The sequence below is a fragment of the Mustela putorius genome, unplaced genomic scaffold (genome assembly GCF_011764305.1).
Source record: "Mustela putorius furo isolate JIRA1106 unplaced genomic scaffold, ASM1176430v1.1 tig00000596_pilon_pilon_pilon, whole genome shotgun sequence".
Taxonomy (NCBI): Eukaryota; Metazoa; Chordata; class Mammalia; order Carnivora; family Mustelidae; genus Mustela; species Mustela putorius.
The window spans coordinates 3,386,783-3,408,721 of record NW_025421428.1 but is presented as its reverse complement, the minus strand read 5'-3'; the positions used below and the strand labels follow the sequence as shown (position 1 = coordinate 3,408,721).

The window sequence follows — 21,939 nt, the reverse complement described above, 5'->3', positions numbered from 1 at the left end:
GGCAGAGAGGCAGCCAGAGAGAGAGGAGGAAGCAGGCTCCCCGCTGAGCAGAGAGCCCGATACAAGACTCGATCCCAGGACCCTGGGATCATGACCTGAGCCGAAGGCAGTGGCTTAACCCACTGAGCCACCCAGGCTCCCCACTTCTTGTCCTTTTTTAATGGCTTAAAAAAGCTACATGACTACTTCAAGACCCAACACTTTAAAACAACAACCATTTACGAGGCAGCTGGGCAGTTCTACTGATCTGGGCCAGGCTGAATGTCAGCTGGGCTCACCTGTGTGCCTGCCATCAGTTGGCAGGTCACCTGGGATCTGGCTGGTCTAGGGAGGTCTTACTCACATGTCTGACAGTTGACTAAAGTGACAGAGACAGCTGGACTCTGTGTATCTCTCATCATCCAGGAGATTAGCCTGTAGTAGCAGCAATGCCCACAGAATATGAAGCATGAAAGTCCTCTTGAGGTCTAAGCTTAGGACTGGCTCACCATCACTTCTACCACATTCATTTGTCCAAATCAAGTTAGAAGACCAGCCCAAAGGAAATAGATTCCTTTCATATCTTTCATCGGCAAGGAACTACAAAAGTGGTAGATTTAAGGGGCAGTGGAGAACTGGAGTTAGTTTTGCAAGCAATCTTCTGCGAAAACACAGGTCATTTAAAAATGACAATATAGGGCACCTGGGTGGATCAGTCAGTTAAGCAACTGCTTAGGTCATGATCTTGGAGTCCCAGGATGGAGTCCTGCATTGAGCTCCCTGCTTCTCCCTCTGACCTTCCCGCCTCTCGTGCTCTCTCTCTCTCTCTCTCAAATAAATAAATAAGGTCTTTTTAAAAATAAAAATAAAAATGACCATATAATGTAGTTATTAGTAACAATAACCAATTTATATAATGGAATGTGTTGGGCATTTTTCTAAGTACTCTGTATATATGAGCTCACTTAATCTTTATGAAATCTCTGTGAGTCAGATACTATTTCTGTCTCCATATGACAAATACAAAAACAGAGGTACATAAATATTAACTTATTTTCCCAAGATCACACAGCTAGTAAGTTATGTGGCCTGTCTGGTTTCAGAATTCAAGCCCTCAGTACTACCCTATACTGCCTTTCTTACTAGCATTTATTCCTAAGATGGAGTGTTACTTAGTCTAAACCAACACAAAGGCTCATTTAACAGAGAATTCTAGAAACTGACTTCTTTTAAGGGAAACACTTACTTTATTTGTTCAGACTATGGACAAGGAAGATTAGCTCTTGCTACAGTGTTTTTTGTTATGCAGGAAATTTCCTTTAGTCTCACTTTAATTCCAAACTAAAAAAGAAATATGCAGTTATAATGTTTAAAAAGGAGCTTATATTACAATGAGATTGGGTATGCTGCTTTTAAAGATGTAAAAGAAAATAGAGAACTGAGCCCCACTGATACCAAATCATTAAGGAAGCAGTGTATCCTGATTCTGGACCTGAGAGGTCTTTTGATCTCCCCAAGATCTGTTTTTTTTTTTTTTTTTTTCATTTAGCAGAGAGTAATAAATATCTGCACTTTGGTTTTATTTTTATAGCTTTAAGAGGATGAAATGCAATAGTGGATGGAAGACACTTGAAAGTGTATCAAATGCTTTATGTAATTTTAAATTGTTACATTAGATCTGAATTTTATTGTTTTAACCATGTTAGCAAAATAATTTTATGTATTATTGTTTGGCAGATATTTTTATAATAAAGTTGTCACCGAAGCTGATGTTTTTATCACTTTTGGAATAAGAGACAACTTAATAGATGATCAAAAAGAAATGATGCAAAAAGCATTGCAAAACAAAATGGTAAGATGTTAAGATGGGTTCACTTGTACCTAAAGACACATCAGGAAGGCTGGAGAAAAGTCACTTCCAAATCATCTAGTCCAACCCCTCATTTTACATAGGTGTGGAAATCAAAACTAAGATGCTCCCTTGGCTTCTTCTGGTCCTCAGGATAAAGTCCACTGTCCATGACATCAGCCTCCCTTGCCAGCCTATCTCATGCCCTGTTTCCTCTCCCTGGCACTGGTCACTCCAGTTCCTGGAACTTACCCTAGTCTCACTTGCCTCCAGGTGCTTGCAATGCCTCTGCTTCTACTTGGGAATGCTCTTTCCCTTGGTCCCTTCTGCCTCTTTGTTCCCTGGCTAATTCCTTCTCAAAGTCTCAGTGTTAGCTCCCTATCTCTGGGAAGTCTCCCTGACTCCTGTAAACTAGGTTGGCTGCCCCTGCCAGGTACTCCCTTAGGCCTTGAGCCTCCCTTGGTGGAGTATGTTTCATGTTTTATTACAATGGTTCCCAACCAGAGACATTGTTTACCCCCAAGGGGACATTTAGCAATGTTCAGGAACATTTGTGGTTGTTACAACAGGGAAGGGGGGGGTGCCACTAGCATTTAGTAAAAGAGGCCAGGATGCTGCCAAACTTCTGCAATGCACTGAGCAACTCCCAGCAGCAAACAATTCCCCTGTCCAAATGTCAATAGTGCTGACATTGAGAAACCCTTTTTTATTGCAATTATCATTCTCTACACCAACCTCTCTGTGGATCTTAATTTTTCCCATTATATGCCCAGAGCCAACCTGAGTCCAGGCAAAGAGTAGGCGCTCTATAAATATTTGTGAGTGAATGAATTCACTGGGAAGTTATTTGTCTACAGTTAAGGGTTAGTGGTTGCCGGAGCTCATATTTGAGCCCTGATCCCCTTTTCCTTGTTCAGTGTTCTTGACATTATGCCTCAGGTGATAAGGACTCCTGCCATTCTGCTCCCTCTTGCATATTTGTGTGGTTTGTATCATCAGTTATTCAGCCTAAGCTTTTCCAAAGAGTTTTATTTATCCAAGATATAAAGCAGACACCTCTTTTTACTGTAAGATTCTATGCTGGACACTGGGATATGAAGGTAAATAAGTCAAAAATCCCTGGCCCCAAGCTACTCAATTTTAGAAGAAAAATAAGGCAAAATCTATTTTACTGTTGTGGTTAATAATTAAATATTGTAATATGACTTAACTCCATCTCCCTCTCTCCATTGTGTGTTTTTAAATAAGTGGTTCAGTATGTAAGCAGTGAGGTACAAATTAAGTATCATAAACCCCAACAAACTCCCAGGATCAAAAGTAAGCTGGAGAGCAGGCCCCGAAGTTGGAAGACGACTCAGAGATCGGGGAAAGGAACGTTGGTCAGCTAGTGCAAAAAAGACCCGTTGAACCACATAATGTTTACAACTCTTCCTATACATCTAGACCCATAAGTTAGAAAACAACACTTTGGGCTTATTTGTAGACTTAATCATTCACTCTCCTGGTGACACTAGATCATTCCTCTCATAGTTGCTTTCTACTTAGAAAGCTAGTAAATCCATATTTTGTTAATTTTTCTCTGTTAACTTCCCTGAAATACCTCTTTCATTTTCCGTTTTTAAAAAGTTGATAAATGGAGTTGCTCAGTTCACATTTAACTCTGAAACGGCGATCAAAGAACTGTCCTATGGCAGTCTGGAAGATTTAAACAACAAGTACCTTTACATTGGTGTAACAGTCATAGAGTCAGCAGGTAAGGTTTTTTGTTGTTTAATTTCTCTTGAATACTATCTAGACAGCATACTAAAAGTGTAAATAATTTCTGTAATTCTTTTGTATTTTATTTTCTTTCTTACTTAAATTTTACTTTTCATACCATTAGAAGCTGAGATTAGAGTAGAACTCTCCCACACTCTAGTCACTGGGTCTCTATCACCCCTAGTGCAAAATGGGGTAGCATCTGCTCAATCGATATTGATATCCTGATATCTGGCTTCAACCACTAGAACCCCAGTGTTCTTACCTGGTAAGAATAAAAATCTAAATGATATATATATGTAGAAATGTTTGACAAAGTACTATGCAAATGAAAGATACTGCATTATCATTTAGTCTCCTTATCTGTACAATGATAAAAGCCCCTTTTAGCTGTAATATTCAGGAATTCTATCTAAAATTGGAGGTAATGTTTCTAAAATGGGTGCAGTAATTACGTATACCTCATAGGGCTGTGGTGAGGATTGGAGAGTCAATATATGCAAAATACTCACAACAGTATACGTCTCACATAGAGTGAGAACTATATACGTGTTAGCCCCTCTCCTCCCCCTTCCCCTCTACCTCCTTTTTTCTTTCTTCTTCTTCCTATCCACCTTCCTCTGCCTCTTCCTTCTTCTTCCTCTTCTCCTTCCTCCTCCCCTTCTTCCTCATCCTCCTCATCTTCCTCCCCCCTTCTCCTCCTCCTCCCCCTATTCTCCTCCTCCTACTCCTCCTTCTTCTCCTTCTCCTCCTCCTTCTTTTCTTCTTCCTACCTACTACTTTCTTAGCATCCTTAAATTTTTATCTCATTCTCTCAACACAACTCCAGTGGTTTTTAATAATTATTAATTATTACTCCAAATTAGGTCAATTTGTCTTACTTCTGGTGTCTTGATTAGTAATATTCTTTATATTTTCAGGTTTACAGTGAACCCTTAAACTAACTTGAACAATTTAACCACACTAGCCTTTTTTTTTTTTTAAATAAAATGAGAATTAGACAAGATGATTCTTAATGTTCCTTCCTCTTCTTTAAATTTTTCTTCAAGGGTCATACAATGAAGTATTGAGATAATTATTCAATTATTGAGTATATATAAGATGATCAATAGGTATTAGAGAATGATGCTTCTTGCCCAGAATATTATTTTTTACATTATTTTAACATATCTTTTTTTAAAAAAGATTTTATTTATTTGCTTGACAGACAGAGATCACAAGGAAGCAAAGAGGCAGGCAGAGACAGAGGGGAAAGCGGGCTCCCTGCTGAGCAGAGAGCCCGATGTGGGGCTCGATTCCAGGACCCTGAGATCATGACTCGAGCTGAAGGCAGAGGCCCTAACCCACTGAGCCACCCAGGAGCCCCCATATCTTTTTTACTTTTACTTTTTCTCAATTAATTTCAAATAAATTCCATTTAATCAATATTTGTGAGATATTCAAATAGTATTGCTAAACATATAGACTTACAAATATGGATGACATATAATCCCAGCACTCAAGTGGGTTACAAACTAGCATCAGCTGTAAGACAGGTAAAGGATTTTGTTAAAAGCAGGAATTCTCTTTGTGCTCTAATAAGCAAAGTACTTGATGTTACTGATCTCCAGAGGAAGGTGAGTTCCCAGGTGACTGTATCCTGAAGACAGCCCTGGAGGATGAGTAGGGTTTTGAGGCAAGGATGGTAGATGGGGGAGAAATGGGACGCCCTCCATAGAGGGCATGTACCAAAGGTAGAAGGCAAGACTTGATCTTTGAGATTATCCAGTTGATTATCCAGTTGGCTAAAGTATAGGATATATATAGAGAGAGAAGTGTTAGGGATGAATACTGGAAAGGAGTTTAGGGATACTGGAGCTTTGTGCGTTACTGGGCTCCTGCTAGTGAACTCTCAGGGCTCCCGTTACCTCAAGCACTCTTCTTCTGTCTTATCCAGTTCTGTCTGTATCATGTGCTCTATAGGTGAAACTGTAAAGCTTAGTTGTCTAGTCCTTTCCTTCTCTCCATAACCCCTTGTACATATTCAACTGAAACTCAGGTCACTAACAAAAAGTGGTGTCCCTTCCATACACTCCTCCTCAGTCCAATCCTAAAGTCTCCTTCCACAAGGGGTGACTCTACACACAGGCCTTGGATGTAAGGCTTTGGAAATTCCCGAGGTCTAAAATTTTCTCTGCACTGTTCCTTTGAACCAAGACCCAGGTCCTACTTACTCCTGATGAATGAATGCAGGAATGGGGCCCGTGAATGAATAAGTCTATGGAGACAGGCACAGTTAAACTAGATCCCCATACCGAGTGGTATAATCCTCAATGTGATGCATGTCATTTCTTTAGGTGGATTTTCTGAAGAGGCTGAAATTCCTGGCATCAAATATGTCCTCTCTCCCTACAAACTGAATTTGGTTGCTACTCCTCTTTTCTTGAAGCCTGGGATTCCATATTCTATCAAGGTAAATGAAAGAATATTGCTAAATATAGTTATCTTTTTCTGTTTACAAAAACCCTTAGGGTGTCAAACAGGGAAGGGATGCTGGAAGAGGGAATCATAGAGAAAACTCACCTGTGAGCGGGGATTGGTTGTGAATGTAGAGGGGAGGTAGGAAAATGCAGGCCAGCTTCAGCCTCAGGAGTGATTTCAATGCTTAGAGCAACCTTTAGGCATTCCCTTAAAAAGCATTGCATTAAATTATATGTAAATAAAACACCGTAAGTCTGTAGTTTTAAAAAAGCATTAACATTTAAAATTATTTGGTGACATATTCTTCAGAAGTCTTAAAACAGGAATATCATTCCTTGAAAATAAAACCCCTTTCTCTCACCATTTTTTTACTTCCGGTGTCATCTTTGTTTGCCTTCCTGTGCTTTTCAGTCTGCCTCTGTGGTCCTTGGCAGTAACTCTGTCTCATGTCCTCTATCCGTACCATTCTCCATTCTTTCCATTTTGGCTCCCTGGGTCCTTGCCTGTCTGTTCTCTCTGTTCTCTGTCTTTTTTTTCTTCTTCATCCTCCTTCCCTTTTAATATTTTCTCACCTCCCTCCCCTTTTCCTTTTATAAAATGCTCACAGTATAGTGTAATACATTCATTTGACTTTCTAATTATATTTTATTTACTGCCATATATTTTGTTATATGTAATACATGTTATATTATATTTTTAAGATGGAAATTTTTGTTCCCTACTTTAACTTAGGAAGCTAGAACAGAGTGTTTTATTTTTTTATTCTTTAAAAATGTGTTGCTTTTAACAACTATTATATATCTTTAGAGTAAAATGTGTTTTATTAACTTTAAATTGATGTCTGCTTTTTTATGATGAATTTTAGGAGACTAATGAGTGAGGTTAAAAGTACATTTTATGATAAGGGCATTCTCCACGTGATGTCTAATGATAAAGATGTAAATATTACTTTATTTGTACTTTTAGCCTCAGACTCTCTCTTTATGATGGCAAATTATCTGATCTATTTAATAAAATAAATTAATTTTTAAAATGTTTTGCTTTTGAAAATCAACTTTGGTGTAATTAAAATGTACTTAATACTTACTGTCTTAAGAGAGTGACTTAAATGGCCACTGGCTTTTTTTTTTTTTTTAAGATTTTATTTATTTATTTATTTGACAGAGAGAGAGATCACAAGTAGGCAAAGAGGCAGGCAGAGAGAGAGAGAGGGAAGCAGGCTCCCTGCTGAGCAGAGAGCCCGATGTGGCACTTGATCCCAGGACCCTGAGGTCATGACCTGAGCTGAAGGCAGCAGCTTAACCCACTGAGCCACCCAGGCACCCTGGCCACTGGCTTTTAAGAAGAAAAGATTTGCCAAGCTAAGGCAAGCTTTGGACATGCTTGTAGCTTCTTTCATTAGTATAAATATGTTACAATATATGTTATTATAGGGGACATATGATAATACATAATAATATATAATAAAATGCCACAAATATAATAGTATTATATTGAATATATCTATATTATTTTAAAATATTTTCTATATTTTCTATCACATATAAAAAATAAAATAACATAAAGCATATCTTTGTTGAAATTATGTGTGGCCATATGGATGGCAATGAGAGGTAGAGAGAGGTTAGGAGAAAAAAAAAGATGAATTTATTGTTTGTCGTGTCTAAGAAAATGATTCCCAAATGTGATTGCCTTGTTTTTCTCCTTTATCCGGTTCTAAACACACTGAAGAGTCACAGAAGTTAGGTAGCGGAAGATCTTATCACATCTACTTAATAGATTTAGTAGAAAGATATTTATGTCCTGAGTCTGCTTGACATACAGGGAATCCATTAGAAAATGACGTAACTAAATAGAACCAAACCTTCCTCCAAGCTAAGAATATGCTTCTCTTTACTAAAGTAAACATGAATGATTCATACTTTTGTGGGGAAGAATAAAAATTATTTCAGAATTGTTCTGCTTTTTTAAAAAGTAGTGATGAGCGCTGAAATGGATTTGGACTATTCTGACAAACAGGTGCAGGTTAAGGATTCGCTGGACCAGGTGGTAGGAGGGGTCCCGGTGACTCTGAGTGCACACACCTTTGATGTAAACCAAGAGATGTCTGACTTGGAGCCAAAGAAAGAAGTAACACGTTCCAGTAATGGAGTAGCATCATTTGTGCTTAATCTTCCATCTGGAGCAACGGTGCTCGAGTTTAACGTAAGCTGAATTCTCCTGTTGAATTTCTAGGACAGCGTGTGCTTTTGACTATGTGTTTTGGCTAGAGTGCCCAACAGATGTGGCAGATTTTAAATGTGAGTCCAGAGAACAGATTCACAATTTTGCATGCAAAAACATAAGAACCAGAGACAATATGATAATCCATTGAATGGTCCTTGAGGAAGATTGATCTATCGCTTTTCAGTGGGGAATTATTTTCTCTTATGTTAGTAAGTCTTCATTAGAATCTAGAAGCTTCAGAATAGGTACATCAGTGGAAGCCAGTGGTAGAAATATTCTCCCCTTCACCTGGACTTTTTATCTTTTTTCGGGGACACAAAAGGGTCAAACAGAGAAATCTCCTTTTTTTTTTTTTTTTTTCAGCATAACAGTATTCATTGTTTTTGCACCACACCCAGTGCTCCATGCCACCCATGCCCTCTCTAATACCCACCACCTGGTTCCCCCAGTGTCCCACCCCTCTTCCCTTCAAAACCCTCAGATTGTTTTTCAGAGTCCATAGTCTCTCATGGTTCACCTCCCCTTCCAATTTCCCTCAACTCCCTTCTCCTCTCCATCTCCCCTTGTCCTCCATGCTATTTCTTATGCTCCACAAATAAGTGAAATCATATGATAATTGATTCTCTCTCTGCTGACTTATTTCACTCAGCATAATCTCTTCCAGTCCTGTCCATGTTGCTACAAAAGTTGGGTATTCATCCTTTCTGATGGAGGCATAATACTCCATAGTGTATATGGACCACATCTTCCTTATCCATTTGCCCGTTGAAGGGCATCTTGGTTCTTTCCACAGTTTGGCAATCGTGGCCATTGCTGCTATAAACGCTGGGGTACAGATGGCCCTTCTTTTCACTCCATCTGTATCTTTGGGGTAAATACCCCGTAGTGCAATTGCAGAGTCATAGGGAAGCTCTATTTTTAATTTCTTGAGGAATTTCCACACTGTTTTCCAAAGTGGCTGCACCAACTTGCATTCCCACCAACAGTGTAAGAGGGTTCCCCTTTCTCCACATCTCCTCCAACACATGTTGTTTCCTGTCTTGCTAATTTTGGCCATTCTAACTGGTATAAGGTGGTATCTCAATGTGGTTTTAATTTGAATCTCCCTGATGGCTAGTGATGAAGAACATTTTTTCATGTGTCTGATAGCCATTTGTATGTCTTCATTGGAGAAGTATCTGTTCATATCTTCTGCCCATTTTTTAATATGATTGTCTGTTTTGTGTGTGTTGAGTTTGAGGAGTTCTTTATAGATCCTGGATATCAACCTTTTGTCTGCACTGTCCTTTGCAAATTTCTTCTCCCATTCAGTGGGTTGCCTCTTTGTTTTGTTGACTGTTTCCTTTGCTGTGCAGAAGCTTTTGATCTTGATGAAGTCCCAAAAGTTCATCTTCGCTTTTCTTTCCTTTGCCTTTGGAGACATATCTTGAAAGAAGTTGCTGTGGCTGATATCGAAGAGGTTACTGCCTATGTTCTCCTCTAGGATTCTGATGGATTCCTGTCTCACGTTGAGGTCTTTTATCCATTTTGAGTTTATCTTTGTGTATGGTGTAAGAGAATGGTCAAGTTTCATTCTTCTACATATAGCTGTCCAGTTTTCCCAGCACCATTTATTGAAGAGAGTGTCTTTTTTCCACTGTATATTTTTTCCTGTTTTGTCGAAGATTATTTGACCATAGAGTTGCGGGTACATATCTGGGCTCTCTACTCTGTTCCTCTGGTCTATGTGTCTGTTTTTATGCCCAGAAGCCTCCTTTTTTCCTAGCTGCATAAACCACTCTAACTTCGAGCTCAGTTAATAGGCTTCTCTCCCAGCAAATTCCCAGCTTAAGTTCCCAATCCCAAATAAAAAATGAGTAAGTTGATAATGCACATCAATGACTGCAGCACGCACGCATTCACTGTCATCTGCTGAGCACTTATGGAATATTGAGAGATTTGTGTAGAACACATTTACCACCCAGTTAGCTCCATGAGTTAGAGAACATACTCTGTTATTTTGCATCTGGGGAAAGAGAGGGGACTAGTAACCTCTCTTGTGATTAAATAACTTCTCCAGAGTTAACAAATGGAGGCCCTGGGAGGCAAATCAATGCCTATCTCACTCCAGAGCATGAGCTAGTACCACTTTTGTTGTCAAAAGTAGACACTGCTGCCAAGATATCATTCCTGCCCTATTCCATATTTATAAATACACCTCTGTGCCACCACTTCACATTAAAACTGGACCAGAGAGTCTGTGTGATGTTCATTTACAACTCTTGTCCCCAGTCCTCAAGGTCTTCCTACAACTACCCTTCTCTTACCCTGCCAACCCATAAGAAGAGGAGTCCCCAGATTGCCATGACGTTTCAGGAAGGGTGCTAATATTTTTTCTGGGAGCATCTCTCCCTCTTCACTTCACCAGACGTTCCTACTATAGCTCATAATCCCAGATTATTCCAATTATTGTCCGGAGTCTGGTAAAGTTACTTGATACCACAGCTGTACAAACAGTGAAGTAATGGAGTCTTTTTTTCCTTTAGCATTGGTGTTGTGAAATGTAGAAATTTATAAGGCAAAGAAAGAAATTTAAAAGGTATTTTTCATAGAAAATATTTCGTTACAGTCCACATATCTTCTTGAAATTTTCCTTTTCAGGTCAGGACTGATGACCCAGACCTTCCAGAAGAAAATCAGGCCAGCAGAGATTATCAAGCAGTAACATATTCATCTCTTAGCCAAAGTTACCTTTATATTGACTGGATTGACAACTATAAAGCTTTGCAAGTGGGAGGATATCTGAATATTATTGTTACCCCCAGAAGTCCATACATTGACAAAATAGCTCACTATAATTACTTGGTAAGTACAGTAATGATAGATTTACATCTGTCTATGCCCCTACCTGAATATCTCTCTTTGTTAACAGAGGAACATGAGAATGATCCCTCACATTTGTTTTTACAAAGCACTTCCAGGAACATAATCAAATTTGATAATCAGTTTTTCAAAAACCTCTGAGATGAGCCATGATTTCATGACCATTTCCTAGATGATGAAACTGAGGAACAGACGGGTTAAGAGGTTTACTGTGGTCACTCAGCTTGGAAAAGGAAGATTTCGATTTGAACTGGGCACCTCTGACTCCTTGTCTGATATGCCTTTCACTAAGGAGAGACTAATTACTCTGTAGAGAGAGCCTGGTTAAGTTCTCACGTTACTTCTGCCCTAGTTCATGGCCACAAAGATACATGCCTAGACCTATTTCTAATATGTACTTTTCATTGGCATACAAGGGGGCCCCAAATCCTGCTCTTAAGAGTTGAGTCATATGATTCCTACTCCAATTCTATAGTTCAGCAGCATCCCTATTACTTTGCTTATATTAAACAACAGTAACAAATCAAGGCTGAAGGTAGGAAGGTAGGACAGAAGGTAAGAAAAAGGTTAAGGGCTTCCTAACAATTGTCAAAGAAATGGGATGTGTTATTCTGATGGCCAGGTCAAACAGATGGTGAAGGCTTTTTCAACATTTTTGAGGAAGAAATTAAAAAATAAATGAGGAGCACAGATGTCATAGTGACTGATGAAGAGTTATGGGACCTGTATAGGGACTGTGTAACAAAACCATGTATGAAGTCCTGCTGTCCAAGGACAATTTAAGCGACCTTTGAGGACATTTTGGCTTCAATTGTAACCTTTTTTTTTTTTTTAAACCATATGCCTCCAGTTTAGAACCTAATCTCTGGCTTTAAAACTTAATTCCTAAATAATATGTACTCCTCTTACTCATCAATTTTTTTTTTTATCAATAAAATGAAAGAGATTTTAGCAACAGTGTGCTGACTTTACATAGATTTGGGGTTAAATATTAGCTCTCTGATTTCCTAGTTATGTGATTTTGAGCAAAATCAGTATGACATTTAGTTAATTTCTGAGCTCCAGTCTCTTTATCTCTCTGCACAATTGGGGTAATATTCATGCCCTGATATAGTGCCACTCACTTAATTATATATATCCTTAATTATATATAAGGAAATATAATTTCCCTTATATTGGTCTGAAGAAGCTGGTGAAAGAATCACCTCCTCTTATCAGGCCTCTTCCCCATGCAGAACTGATCATTCCCTCCTCCTTTCACAGAAAGAAAGGAATTAAGTAAACATAAAAGGTCCTGACACATAATGGGCTTATGCTTGTTAACTTTCTTTTTCTTTAATGTAATTTCTGCTCCAGTTCCAAGCTCCATCCTGAAGCAAATACTTTGTTTTTAATAGTTACTACTGCTGTTTTATTTTTAGATTTTATCCAGGGGCAAAATTGTTCACTTTGGCACAAGGGAGAAACTTCTAGATTCAACTTACCAAAACATAAACATTCCAGTGACACAAGACATGGTTCCTTCTGCTCGTCTCCTGGTCTATTACATTGTCACAGGAGAGCAGACAGCAGAGTTAGTGTCCGACTCCGTCTGGTTGAATATTGAAGAAAAGTGTGGCAACCAACTGCAGGTGAGTCACAAATTGTGAGTCACTATCAAATTTTCTTCTGTGTAAAGGAGACTGTAAATGTAACTACTTGTGAAGGTTTGTCTCACGCAAATGAACTTTTCTTTTTCAAATGATCTTTTAGGTTCATCTCTCTCCAAAAGCAGGTGCATATTCTCCAGGCCAACATGTATCTCTTGATATGGCAACAGAGTCAAATTCCTGGGTGGCTCTATCAGCAGTGGACCGTGCTATATATGGAGTCCAAAGGAGAGCCAAGAAGCCTCTGGAAAGAGTTAAGTAGTGCTTGGCCTTGGTTGCTGGTGCATGGGTGACTATGCAATGCTTCACAAAGTATGGCCCTAGGGTAGGTTGTGGGGAAAAATTACGGAAAGACCAGGCCTGCTTTTCTGTAATATACTCAAAACAGTGGTTCTTAGAAAGTTAAGCCATCTCCTTGTCAGTTCCTAAAGCATAGATTTATCCTTTTTTGTTTTTCCAAACATAGAGTTAAGCACTTTAAAAACATATGACCATGATGGCAATTATATTCATGGGACAAAAGTGCCATCGATTGGGAGAATTTTGACATAGAAGAGCTGGGGACTTTATAGTAGCAGTGCAAGAGAAGCCTGGATAGGCAGCCTACTTTTTTTTTTCTAACATTTTATTTACTTATTTGACAGAGAGATAGAGAAAGAGCACAAGTAGGTAGAGCGGCAGGCAGAGGGAGAGGGAGAAGCAGGTTCCCCCCACTGAGGAGGGAGCCCGATGCGGGCTTAATCCCAGGACCCTGAGATCATGACCTGAGCCTAAGGCAGACACTTAATGACTGAGCAACCCAGGCGCCCCTGGCAGCCTACTTTTTTTTTTTTTTTACTCCCTTTAAAATCTGTGGCACAAAAGAATGTAAAAATTATTCAATTTCCTTAAATTCCCATGTATCTCCCTTAGGCCCTGCTACTATTATCTAGGCTTGAATCTCTTTGAATTAGAAAGAAAAAACTGTACAGTTAAAAACAGAAAAGAAAAAAATTGGGGATCAAAATTAAAACTGGAATAAGCTTCTCTGAACAAGTTGTCACCCATGTAGAACCCAGAGTCTCTCTCCCCAAAACATAAGAGGTCGTGCTCCTTTTTTTTCTTTAGCAACTGAAGAATTATTTTGTCTGGTAATTCACTAATCCATGTACTTATTTATTTATGTATTATTTATGTTATATTGAAACTCTGCATTCTATGCACAAAACAACTCTCACCAAAACTTAGACCTTAGTTCTTGTTTTAATTTTCAGTAAGTATGTGTTGACAAATATGAAAGATCAAACTAAAGTAATGAAGTTGGGAACTTTGGTCTTTGACCATTTGACAAATGAGTGATCTGATTTGTTATAACCATGTGACAACTTCAGAGGAATGATTTATACATCTAAATAGACTTAGCATGTTGCCTTTAGTGAATTCCTAAGAATTATTAAATTAGCTCATAACCTTTGGACAGGTGTTTCAAACCTTAGAGGCAAGTGACCTGGGCTGTGGAGCAGGTGGTGGCCAGAACAATGCAGATGTTTTCCATTTAGCTGGACTCACCTTCCTCACCAACGCAAATGCAGATGACACCCAAGAAAATGGTAAAATGTTTAGCATTTTTTGTTTGCTCTTCAAATTGATTACTGAAATTTACATTTTCTTCCTGGACATCGTTTATGTAATTCTCTTCCATAATATTCCCTACGAGGATCTTAGAGAGACATGACTACATAACTTCCCAGTACAAAATGTTTTACTGACCATTAAGATAAAGTACAGTTTCCAGTGTAGTTCTCAGAGTCTTCCATGATCTTTTCCCCAGCTCTCTCCAGCTATCTTTCATCTTGATCTATCCTACCTTGCATTTAAGCTGTCCAGAACCAAGTATGGTGGTACTATGCTTGGTGGCCTTTTGGGTGGCACTATACTTTTGTATATCTTTAGGCCTTTCCCCATCAGGAAATAGTGATATCCTACTGTGGAAAACCTTCCTGAGGGGAAAGGCCTAAAGGAGTACCATAGTATAGTGCCACTCACTTAATTATATATATCCTTAATTATATATAAGGAAATATAATTTCCCTTATATTGGTCTGAAGAAGCTGGCGAAAGAATCACCTCCTCTTATCAGGCCTCTTCCCCACGCAGAACTGATCATTCCCTCCTTCTTTCACAGGAGAATACTGTAGGGACCAGCTCTGTTTACAAGCAACACAGCAGCAGTACGTAACGCATCATGGCACATTCTTGCGTGCGGTTATGTATCTTGTCTCAGCCACTGCACTGTGAGCCCTTTAAGGACAAGGACTGCGTCTTAATCATGGTCTTTCTGTGGCTTTAGAATTGCTCATAATTATATTTGACCTATTATCCATAATATTATAGCACAAAGAACAAATAATAAAAATAGCGTACCCAACAAAAACTTTGCTTACTTTAAATGCTTGGATATTTCTCTGTAATCAGTGGATCAAAAACATTGCAGGATTTAAAACCAAACTCAAATCAAACAAGTCAAACTCTATAGATGACCCTTGATTGTGAGCTCCTCCAAGATAAAACAATACATATTAAGATGTGTGGTACATCTAGGTTCTTTCCATAGTTTGGCTATTGTGAAACAAGATGGGATTGGGAGGGAGACAAACCATAAGTGACTCTTAATCTCACAAAACAAACTGAGGGTTGCCGGGGGCAGGGGGTTTGGGAGAAGGGGGTGGGATTATGGACATTGGGGAGGGTATGTGATTTGGTGAGTGCTGTGAAGTGTGTAAACCTGGTGATTCACAGACCTGTACCCCTGGGGATAAAAATATATGTTTATATAAAAAAATTAAAAAAAAAAAAAGATGTGTGGTACACCGTACCTAGTTGAAAACAGGCTCTCATGAATAAAATGAATGACTTGTGAATGTTTTATGTACTTGAATAACTTCATGGAATTTTCTTGAGATTTTATCTCCTTCCCCCCTCCCTTTTTTTTTTTTTAACAGATAAGCCTTGTGAAGATATTATCAGGCCAAAACGAATGCTGCAAAAGAAAATAGAAGAGGAAGGTACTCTAAAATTTCATGTGATTGTGAAAAGGTTATGATCCTATTATTCAAAAGCTATAAAGAACTAATTATTATGTAATTTTCCTTAATCTAAATAGAATAGATGAAAATAAAGTTATGTACAGATGTCTAGCTTACCTCTTCAGAAAGATTAAACCAAATAAATCTAATACTTCATTTGCTATAGTTTCAATAGGAAGAAAATAAGTATTATTTCTGTTTCTAAAATCTAAAAGATTAACTTTTATATGTTACAAACATTTCCTTTCTACAGACTTCATTCAACAACTAGAATTATATTCTTCCATTTTATTCTGACAAAATCCATGATTTGATTATCTTTGGAATGTACCTGGAAACCTATTTCTTATATTCTAGATTTAACAGCGAGTAGTATTTTGGATTGTTCTTTGGGAAATTAGTCTAATAGAAATTATTTGTAAACAAATATTTAAATAGAAATATGATCATTGGCAATGTTAAAATAGGAAGAACGTTGAACTGGAAGTCAGTCACCCGAGTTCAACTAATAATCATGCTTCAAGTAATAATAATTCCTTCCCCCATTCATATGTGAGTTATTTTAATTTTAACCTTTGTTCTAAGTTCTAATGATATTAAAAGGAAGACACTGAGTAATTAGAGCACTTCTCATAAACGATGATGCCACTAGTGATGGTCTACAAATCACATCACATAAGAAAAAGTTTTTAAAATAGGATCTGTAACTTCAAGAAGGAAACACTTGTATAGCACTGATAGCTATCTTGAAATATTTGAAGGCTTCTCAGTTAACTTATTTTGCTCAAAGTGTACTGAACCCAAGGTGCCTGTTTCAACAGTTAGTATTAAGCGTAGTCGCCAGAAGCTCTCTAACCATTTAGTGTGAATGAGAATGATCTACCTGCTGGGGCCACATTCTCCCCATTCCTAGAGCAGCCATCCCAGAACACCTGGTCATTCACCTAGCCATGCCTCTTGTGGGGCAGGGGGATCCTGTGGCAGTAGAACCAAGTACCTCTCAAGGTCCCTCCTGAGCCAGAGGTGTTATGACTCCATGCATAATCAAGGACGTTTGCATCATTACCATTGCAGCTGCTAAACATAAACATGCCATACTGAGGAAATGTTGCTATGACGGAGCCCATCTTAACTATGATGAGACCTGTGAGCGGCGCGCTGCCCGGATTAAGATAGGCCCCAGATGCATCAAGATTTTCAAGGATTGTTGCATCATCGCCAGTCAGATCCGTGACAAAGAGTCTCACAAAGACATCCAGTTGGGAAGAATGCGTAAGTTTGACATTTTTAAAATCAGAATTCAGCCCCAGTTGGGGCATCTTGTGTAATTCTGTGCTGATAAAAAAAAAAAAAAGGGCCATTGTGTATACTATGCAGCCATCAAAAGAAATGAAATCTTGCCATTTGCGACAGCATGGATGGAACTAGAGCGTATCATGCTTAGTGAAATAAGTCAAGCAGAGAAAGACAACTATCATATGCTCTCCCTGATATGAGGAAGTGGTGATGCAACATGGGGGCTTAAGGGGGTAGGAGAAGAATAAATGAAACAGGATGGGATTGGGAGGGAGACAAACCATAGGTGACTCTTGATCTCACAAAGCAAGCTGAGGGTTGCTGGGGGGAAGGGAGTTGGGAGAAGGGGGGTGGGGTTATGGACATTGGGGAGGGTATGTGCTTTGGTGAGTGCTATGAAGTGTGTAAACCTGGCGATTCACAGACCTGTACCCCTGGGGATAAAAATATATGTTTATAAAAACATAAAAAAAATTTTTTTAAAAGGGCAGTTTTTAATGCTTTATTTACAGTGGAAATTAGAAAGGATGACTTGTAAATGCCCATCAGAAGGAAATCAGTTATTGTTTTTGGCTGTCGAAAGAGGTACATATAGTATAGAGCAGAGCTCACAAACCCATGTCAAGAGTCAAGATGAGTTTAAACCCAGCTCATTCTATAAACTTGAATGACTATATGTCCTCTCTGAGCCTCAATCTCCTCATTTTTCAAGAAAGAAACTTGAGCTACATGATCTCCAGTATGCCTTTGAGTTCTAGAATTGACGTTTCTGTGATAGTACAACCAATAAAAATGTTGTTCGTGCCTATACTGGTCAAAACCAACCAAAGATTTCTAAACCTAGCACAAGGTTAGGCGTACTTATATAGAGGATGAAATCTTTTTCTGTTTCAACCATAAAATATGCCTTCAGAATTTATAGACCTCTCACTAATAGGTTTTTAGAACTTTCAGAACTTCCATTCATTTATGTATAGTCAAAACAAAATGAACAAAAGCAGACTGACATCTCCTGTTTCAGAATCTGATTGTCTCTCTTAACGGCATGTCTTAAATATCATCCATTCAAGTAGATATATTTCTGTAAACATAAATTCTTATGGCCATTTGTCAAAACTGTGTTATTAGATATATTTAAGTTGTTTTCAGCTTTTTGCTTATTACAACAAACACTTTCACAAACACTCTAGTACATAGGATGTACTAGAATGTTACTCATTCTAGTACATAGGATGTACTAGAATGTTACTAAGAATGTTTTCCTTGTTCTATTTTTCATCTGGTTTGCTTCTACTGCACAGAACCAAATCTCTGCTACTCCCTTCCACCTCTGGTACTCTGCTCTGTCCCTTGTTCTAGATGATTTGACCTCCCAAAACTCCCACAGGTGTTGCAACTCTGCAAGGATCTGCATGAGTTTCTCTCCCTGCTCTGCAGCCTGCAAACTGCCTCCAGACAGTAAACCTGGACAATTCTAGGGTTCACCTAGCCTGTCTCCATTCTCTCAGGAATCATAGCCCTGGGCCACTTATGCTGTAATGTCTGAAAATTATTGCCTTATATGGTGTGATTCGTTTTTAGGGATTTTGGCTTGGTTTGGCTTTTGTTTGTTCGTTTGTTTGCTTTTAGTGTGTATGTGTGTTTTAAGGCAGAAGAGTAACTCCTATAAGTGATCTTGGACAGAAGCAAAAATTCTGTCTATTTTTATTAAGGGAAATATAAATAAATTTCCCTCAGGTAAACCTCCCTTATTTTATAATATAAATACAATTATTGTAATCATAAAAATGCAAATAGCTTTATGGATTGATCAGTGTCTTTTATAATCTCAGGAACACTAAGCATTTAGCAATTTAAGAAACAAATCATTAAAGATATTTTTATGCTTTATTTGTTTTGTCAGTACCAAGGTCTTTAAAGTTCTATTTTGAAATCACTAAACAAAATATTTCATTGACCTTTCAGAAACTACTCAAGTTATAGTTTAATGTTCATGCTTTAAAATTTGGTCCTAAGTAAAATTCATGTTGTTTTTTTCTATAATCACACATACTTTTCCCTCCCAGATATAAAGACCCTGTTACCAGTAACCAAGACAGAAATAAGGAGCTATTTTCCAGAAAGCTGGTTATGGGAAGTTCATCAAGTCTCCAAAAGGTATTATACTTTAACATTCCTCTGGAAAATGTGGGAAAATACAAATGTTATGGCCAAAAATCTGGAAGCTATCTATTTCCCAATGTTTAAGGATTAAGATGCTATTACCATTTGGTCAAATTTTGTTTTATTTGTTTCACTTTTTTTTTTTCTTTTTTAAATGTGTGCTTGCTCTAGTAGCTAGCTCCAGCACAAGATTAATGAACTCTTGGTGAGGAAGGGTGCTATTCCATTTAATTTCTTTCTACTTCAGTAAGCCTTTACTGAGAACAATATACTTATACTGATCAAATATAGTAAGCAGACATTTTTATCTTGAAATACCTATAATACGAAATAAATATTGATTAATAAGAAGAAAGGTTCTTTTCCTATTATTCAATACATTTTTATGGAATGCCTACTCTGTCCCAGGCACTGAAAACAGGGCTGAATAGTGCTGAGTCCCTGAGCATCACCCTTTCCTGGGGATTCAAAACATTTATTTCCAGGTGCAGCATAAGCCCCGAGGCCCAAGCCGGGCATCAGTCTTCAAATGGGTCTCCTCATCCCTACCCTTGTCCCCTCTAGTCCTTCCTCCATTTCAACTGGCATTGTTTCTTGGCTAGAACTTCCTCTGGTAAGCCTTCCCACCACTCTCCCAACCCTGCCAGTGACTGGATTAATTACCTCTCCCAATTAACCATGTTGCATGTAACATATGGTATTATAATGGCCTATTTACCTGCTTCTCTTCCATATTAAAATGATACTTCCAGGATGAAGACTAAATTCAGATAAATTTTATATTCAGGACCTGGCATAATGTCCAGCTTGTAGAGGCACTCAAATAAATGTGTTGAATCAATGCACACTGCCTCTGAACCTTTTAAATGCTTCATTGGTACAACTATTACAGTGAATTGCAATTTATTTACTTAACTGCTTCTTCTACTAGACTATAAACTACTTGAGAACAGCATTTTATCTTGTAAGTGCTATATACTTTGTTGCTATGCCTGACACAAAGCTGGTGGACAATAGCAGTTTGTTGAATGAAATAAATAAATAGATTAGCTTAATCTTAATCAGAAATTTTTAGTTACATTGATTTTGTTAGGAGCAATGTTAAGATGCATGACTTTGCTTCCCTATTTTAGAACATACCACACAATAAATTTTTTTTTTTATGTTTTGAATTTGTAGTGTTTCAAAGGTATCTTTCTGAATTTGAATTCTCATCATAAAAGTGAAATATTTAAAAACATTCAACACATAAGAGAGTTAATGAGTATATTTTTCTTGCTTGATTTTTCCTTAATTCCTGGTATATCTTTATTTTGTTCTGCTTTTTTTCTTTCTTCTAAAGTAGTGTGAAGCAAAAATTCTATTAGTGAATGGCAGTAAATTGGGCTAATCTCTATATTTGAATATTAACATTTTAACTTTCAGAAGCCAACTGCAATTGGTGTTACCTGATTCTCTAACTACCTGGGAAATTCAAGGTGTTGGCATTTCAGATAGTGGTAAGAAAGCTTAAGTTATATACTCATTTAAGGAATGATTTGATTAGCAAAATGTAGTTAGTTTTTTTGTTGTTGTTATAATCTATATAGTTCACCCAGGACTTAAGTGGTGTCATTTGTTAAATATCCTTTTTAATGTATTACAAAAAGACTTGGATATGCACATATTTTTGACCATATTAATTTTTTCTCCTGTTCTTCTATTAGCTATCATTTTTTTAATGCTGATGTAAAGTCCCCATTATCCTTTCTTTTTCTCCATGACTTGGAGTTTGAGTAGAGTTAGAAGCAAATGTATGACTTCTCTCCTGGGTGAATGCCCTTTTGTGGCAATTTAGTACAGATATTTTATTAATAACATTTGAGTTGGTTTTGTTTGTTTTTTACTTAAATTCTTTGTTCCCACAATCAAAATTTTATACCCATTAAATAGAGTCAATAATGAGTATCTAAAAAGAAATTTGGTACTTAAGGTAATAAACATTCTCATGCCTTAGGTAGAATTAAATCTTTGTTAGACAAATGAAGCTTTCTATTAATACCAATAATTACTGAAATAGACATTAATGAGTAGAAAATTCAAGGACATGACAGTACAGAGAAGAACATGATATAATATTCCTTCTTCCTTGAAGCAAAGCAAATGTGAGGTATAGTAGTACTAATTAAGGCATTGTAGAATTCCCTAATATGCCTCCATTTTGCTTTCACTTTGGACTAAAGGTATATGTGTTGCTGATACTTTCAAGGCACGGGTGTTCAAAGACGTCTTCCTGGAAATGAATATACCATATTCTGTTGTACGAGGGGAGCAGATCCAATTGAAAGGAACTGTTTACAACTATAGAATGTTTGATATACGGGTAAGTAGGTATTTATTATAAGTTTGAATAAATGGGGAGAAAAGAATTCTCTGATTTTTTAAGAATTCTATTAATGGAATTATCACATACACAAAAAACAAAAATTTTACTCAATGAAGGGATAAAGAAAGGAGGAAGACTTAAGACAAATTTTTTTTTTTTTTTTTAAATATTTTATTTATTTATTTGACAGAGAGAGATCACAAGCAGGCAGAGAGGCAGGCAGAGAGAGAGGAGGAAGCAGGCTCCCCACTGAGCAGAGAGCCCGAT

The 21,939-nt window shown here is 37.7% G+C and overlaps 1 protein-coding gene across 2 annotated transcripts in view; it reads left to right on the top strand.

Annotated features, from left to right (window-relative positions):
• Positions 1 to 21,939, top strand: part of C5 (complement C5) — a 108,710-nt gene that overhangs the window by 40,075 nt on the left and 46,696 nt on the right. For both annotated transcript variants that reach the window (XM_045082333.1, XM_004775601.2), the window contains 13 exons: positions 1,717 to 1,831; positions 3,455 to 3,581; positions 5,923 to 6,038; positions 8,066 to 8,251; positions 10,913 to 11,116; positions 12,556 to 12,765; positions 12,887 to 13,036; positions 14,243 to 14,372; positions 15,765 to 15,827; positions 16,923 to 17,120; positions 19,211 to 19,301; positions 20,733 to 20,806; positions 21,530 to 21,669. In XM_045082333.1, coding sequence (XP_044938268.1) covers positions 1,717 to 1,831; positions 3,455 to 3,581; positions 5,923 to 6,038; positions 8,066 to 8,251; positions 10,913 to 11,116; positions 12,556 to 12,765; positions 12,887 to 13,036; positions 14,243 to 14,372; positions 15,765 to 15,827; positions 16,923 to 17,120; positions 19,211 to 19,301; positions 20,733 to 20,806; positions 21,530 to 21,669 — 1,804 coding nt within the window. The remainder of the gene's footprint in view (positions 1 to 1,716; positions 1,832 to 3,454; positions 3,582 to 5,922; positions 6,039 to 8,065; positions 8,252 to 10,912; positions 11,117 to 12,555; positions 12,766 to 12,886; positions 13,037 to 14,242; positions 14,373 to 15,764; positions 15,828 to 16,922; positions 17,121 to 19,210; positions 19,302 to 20,732; positions 20,807 to 21,529; positions 21,670 to 21,939) is intronic.